Source organism: Uranotaenia lowii, chromosome 2, assembly GCF_029784155.1.
Source record: "Uranotaenia lowii strain MFRU-FL chromosome 2, ASM2978415v1, whole genome shotgun sequence".
In the NCBI taxonomy this organism is placed as follows: domain Eukaryota; kingdom Metazoa; phylum Arthropoda; class Insecta; order Diptera; family Culicidae; genus Uranotaenia; species Uranotaenia lowii.
Window position 1 is genome coordinate 376944361 of NC_073692.1, and position 4953 is coordinate 376949313.

At 42.1% G+C, this 4953-nt stretch overlaps 1 protein-coding gene across 1 annotated transcript; it reads left to right on the forward strand.

The window, feature by feature from the left end:
- Window positions 1-2950: 2950 nt before the first annotated feature.
- Window positions 2951-4669, forward strand: LOC129743212 (skin secretory protein xP2-like). The gene is made up of 4 exons (XM_055735190.1): window positions 2951-3043; window positions 3088-3191; window positions 3964-4113; window positions 4366-4669. Exons 1-4 carry the CDS (start codon window positions 2951-2953, stop codon window positions 4667-4669), a joined length of 651 nt encoding a protein of 216 aa, XP_055591165.1.
- Window positions 4670-4953: the final 284 nt, after the last annotated feature.

Sequence of the window (4953 nt, forward strand, 5' to 3'; positions counted from 1 at the left end):
GAACTCTATCGATTTATTATTGGCCTCTGCATGTCACCTGTTTATTATGATCTTATGGTTTTGATAGTTCGAAGAAGCTTACAACCAGAGCGTAAAAACTTCACCGTCATCAGTCATAAAACTGTGACTGTGAAAAAATTAAAGCAGTCGCATTCATAACAGACGCCTTCAAATGAGTAACCAAGCAAACAAACTTGCCTCAACCTTCAGTCAAATGAAGCGTCGTAAAAATCATAGTCGCCGTCAGCCCGTCGTCGTCTTTTTGACTGTGACGGGATATTGTTTAGATTAAAAAAAATCTAAGACGTCATCGAAAAGGACACGTTCATCATTAGTCATGCCATACCATTAATGAAACTGAAACCCGTTACGGGTTTCGGTTCAGATAGACATACAATGGAATGGAAACGTTTTCAACTAAGTTTCCGTTTTTGGAGATCAGTTCAGGGTAGTCAAGGCCCGGGATAAAATCGAACCAAACATCAACTATATCAACCGAGGAGAACTCCGTAGGGACTAAAAACGACAAATCGACTTTGCGGCTGTACGATCCTTCTTTTATTTGTGCTTTTTATTTAGCCTTTCAAAATGTTTAGTAGTATTATCTAAATCTGAATTTCATTTGTCCTCGATACTGGCAATTAGTCCAACAAGCAATCCATATACTCGAAATTTTTCGAATCATACACAAATGCTTTCAACCAACGCCGTCATCTTGCTTGACGACCGTCGTTTGAAATAAACATGCGTCACGTGAACAGAAATCCATGACGATAGTCAAGCTTTTCCAGTCCCTTGAAGCATGACTGGTAGTCAAATGAGGTCTAAAACGTGATGGTGAAGGAAAATCAGCAACCACGTCAACTATGATGTTTGAAAAATTGATGCTCTGCTTACAACTGAGGATCGGTAGTACACTTGCAAAAATTTCCCCTTAAGCTTGACCAAGGTGTGGATCCAGAAGTGAAGTAACCGCCTATAAAAACCCATGTAGCGTTATAATTCTTGAGTGTGTATTCGATCCTACCAACAACAGAGAGGAAACGAAGCCAAAGATGCGTGTTTAATTTTAAGAGTGTAAGCTGTCAAACGAAAACACATATATAGTGGTATGAATAAGGTTTAGCAATTGCTTTGGTAGCTTTTACTTAGCTCAAAATCAATCAAAGCAAAAGTCCAAAGCATTTGCTTAGTTTGGTATGAATAAACATTTGCTTAGCGGATGTGTACTAAAGTCTTAGAACATAGCTTTTGCTTCGAATAATAGAGCTATCCAACCAGCAGAATCTGAAGTTTTCTAAAGTAAAATGAAAGAAGACGATCAGAAAATTGAAAAGTACGGCTAAAGCAGCCTTGAAGTCGACGAAGCGGGTGGTGGGTGTAAGAACGACCGGTATTTTTTGTTAATGCGTGCTCGTATGTTGATGTTTAAAGAAAAATGAATACATATTCGAATATTGTCAAACAAAAAATGGCCTAAATTTAATATTTATCATAAGCTCTCCCACATGTATTCGGATCGGGATAATCCGATGTATAAAAAAATAGGCAATAGGCGCGCATTTTAATTTAGATTTTTTTTTAAATCTTAGGATTATAAAAAATTATATAAAAATGAGAGATCTGTATAATGTTTTAAATTATTACAATTTGTTTCTTACTTTGAGCCAATTGGGACTTCTTCCACTAAAGCCGGATTTTTTTTTAATTTGAAATATTTCCTAATTGATTTTTTTATTGTCATCTTAGACGAATGATTTTATACGGAATTTACAACGACAGGAATATGAAAAAAGTTGGGTTATCACTTCGACTTTTCTTTATCTATGTTGAAAATACCTTTTTGAATTGTTTTGAAGTGAAATATTGCTAATTTGATAAGTTCATGACGTTATTGAAGAATTTTTTATTGGAAAAGTCTGCTACCGAGCATGCTTAGAAAATAAAGCAATTGCTATGAGATTTGTCGAGCAATTGCTTCAGATTTGAGCTTTATTCATACCAAACTAGCTTGTTCTAAAAGTAAAAGCTCCTGACTGAGAAAACAGCTGTCAAAAAAACTTTATTCATAACAACCGAAGCAATTGCTTTAAGCGACTGCTCGACTGCTCGATTCAGTTTAGCAAAAGCAATTACTAAGTTTTTTTCATACCACCCATAGAAAACGTAAACCAGGAGAAACAAAACAACCGGATTATTCCGCATCAGCTGAGAGAATGCGCATGAAATTGTTGATCGGAAACCAAAAGCATTTCAACTCACAGGCAGAGGAGGAATCGACAGCATCCAGGAACGCAACTAGAGAACAAAATCTTAAGAAGAAGAAGTAGAAAGAAACCACCTAAGAATCTCATTTACGTACGACGGCCCCTACGACGGGTGAGTTGCGTTTAAGTGACACGTAGAATCTCTCGTAGATCTCTAAAGTTGCGATATATTATTGGTAGGGCCGTTGTTTAGAAGTTAAGCTCACTTTTGTGACCGAGAGCCATTGGGTCTAAGCGTTTTCAGTGTTCGGTCGATCCAGAACACTGACGATTGGAAATTCGGAAGGAACCGGTAATGAATATCCCAGAAGCTGCGACTTCAAAAAATGACAGTAGTTCGTCGAGCAAGGATTCGGTTTGTCTCCACAGAAGACAAGTTTGAACTCAGCTTTGAAGATCAATGGTCCGGAGGGAACTTTCGAGTCTGTGGCCATCGTCGGAAGGAATTTCTGTTCCGGGTCCATCATCGGAAGGTATTGCGAGTTCGTGTCGATAAACAGAGGGAATTCCGAATCTGTGGCCATCGTCGGAAGGAATTTCGAGTCCGGATCCGTCGTCGGAAGGAACTCCGAGATTGTGTCCATCATCGAAAAGAATTTTCGGAACCGTGTCCAGTGTCGGGAGGAATTTCTGAAACCGTATCCCTCGTTGGAAGTAATTTCCGAAATTGTTATCACGAGGTTATGCGTTGCGCTACCACTGGCACGCTGCAGTGTGACGATGGATACTGCTATCAGTCAGAAGTTGTCGAGCCACCGTCGACCAACGTAACCAACGTAAGTTAATATCACCGCTACTTTTTCTAATCATGATGGATGAGATCTTGACTGGATCGATGGAGCAGCTAAACGACCTTAAACCGACTGACCGACAGAACAAAACCGACGACTTCTTCGAAAGCTCCAAGGGAGCAGGTCGCAAAGTGTAACCAGTGCGATGTTAAAAGAAGCTCTTGGTCAGTGAGGATCAACGTATGTAATGGTAAATGCGCATAGGAAGGGCTTATGTGGAGTAAGGCGTACCGCTTCATACACGTCACCAATTAAAGAAGGGTACAAAAGAAGGCCCTGAATACGAAAAGGCATGGGCAGCCATAGGCGGGCTAAACAGTTGTTCGCTACGAAAGCTCCCAGCAGCAGCGAGCGATTCCCAACACGCGACGCCAGTGTCCAACAACGACGCCGGAGCACTTTCGAGATGGGAAGAGTGCCACACAGACGCGAGAGTACTGTAAAGCGGGCCATAGACTACACAAATGGCCTGTACAAATTCGATGATTCCACGACGATTGTTTGATCTATGCTCGCCCACACAGTATACAAACATTTTTCACGCGAACACAAACAATTGCTGGCGAAAACAGCAACAGCAACAAAAAAAAAACCATCTCCACCCTGGCTGGGAGGATGTTTTGTACAAAATATTTCGATCCCGACCGATTTTACTCCAACCGTTTGGGCGCTCATTCAAGCAGTGCCATACACTATGCAAATCGTGTTCACAGCGACAAAATTTCATCGAATTTCATCGCATTTGTACAAATGTTGTGTAGTCTGTGGCCCGCTTAAGTAATGGCTAATTTTAAGTGTGGTAGATTCTAATCGCAAATTGGTATTTACAATTGAGCGCCCCTCGTTAAGTCGAACGCCTTTCTACATTTGCTCTCACACAAACACGCACAACTTTCCCACTTCAGTTCGAAGAGTGCAACCGTCTCGAGAGATAGAGTCCGCGGATACCTGCAAGCAGGTCAATCGGTTCCGGTCGAGGACAATCAAGCAACCGGAGATTTCCAGCGCGAGGCAAAAGGCGGTTTTTACATAGGCGATCCTGCTAGGAGACGAAAGTAAGCATTCTTAGTTTAATTCGTTTGTATTCAAAAAAAAGGAAATCTCCGGTTGCGTTGAAAAAAAAAATTGGTGACAATTTTTCAATTCATCCGGATGGTGGACAGAGGAAATCTTGAGGAAAAACAGGTCAGTACAGGCAAATTGTTTCAGACCATTAAATCGGAAGCTCTCGACCCGTTGAATCTGTCATGTTTTTTTTTGCGGAAATGCTTGCTAGGTTCTGAATGAACACCAAATATGGCGTAAAGTGAAGCGAAGTTGTCGTTCACAGAAGAGTTCAATCAATTTTGTTCAAAACATAATCTGGTAGAAGTACCAGCGACCAGTGATTCTCAGTCGGAAACGCCAGCTGTTGTTGCGGCGAAATTGCCACCTGTATTTGAGGCGGAAACGCCAGCTTTAATTCAGGCGAAAACGCCAGCTCTAACTCAGGCGGAAACGCCAGCTCGTACAAAGGCGGAAGCGCCAGCTTCAATTCAGGCGGAAGCGCCAGCTAAGATCCAGGCGGAAGCCCCAGCTAAACCTCAGGCGGAAACGCCAGCTATAATTTAGGCAGAAACGCCAACTCTAACTCAGGTGGAAACGCCAGCTCGTACAAAATTCAGGTGGAAGCGCCAACTACGATTCAGGCGGAAACGCCAGATACTCAGGCGGAAACACCAGCTCAAGCTCAGACTGTGGCGTCAGCTATAATGTAGGCGGGACTTCAGCTCTCCCTAAGGCGCATGCGCCAGCTCTAGCTTAGGCTGAGATGTCAGCTATTATTTGATTCTAAGTAGAGCGGAGATGCCAGCTCTCCCTTAGGTAGATTCGCTAGGTCTGACTCAGGCGAGGGG

Coding starts and splice junctions, on each gene's coding strand:
- LOC129743212 (XM_055735190.1), top strand. CDS start 2,951: ATGCGTTGCGCTACCACTGGCACGCTGCAGTGTGACGATGGATACTGC. Junction 3,044..3,087: donor CGTCGACCAACGTAACCAAC/GTAAGTTAATAT, acceptor ATGATGGATGAG/ATCTTGACTGGATCGATGGA. Junction 3,192..3,963: donor AAGGGAGCAGGTCGCAAAGT/GTAACCAGTGCG, acceptor TTCCCACTTCAG/TTCGAAGAGTGCAACCGTCT.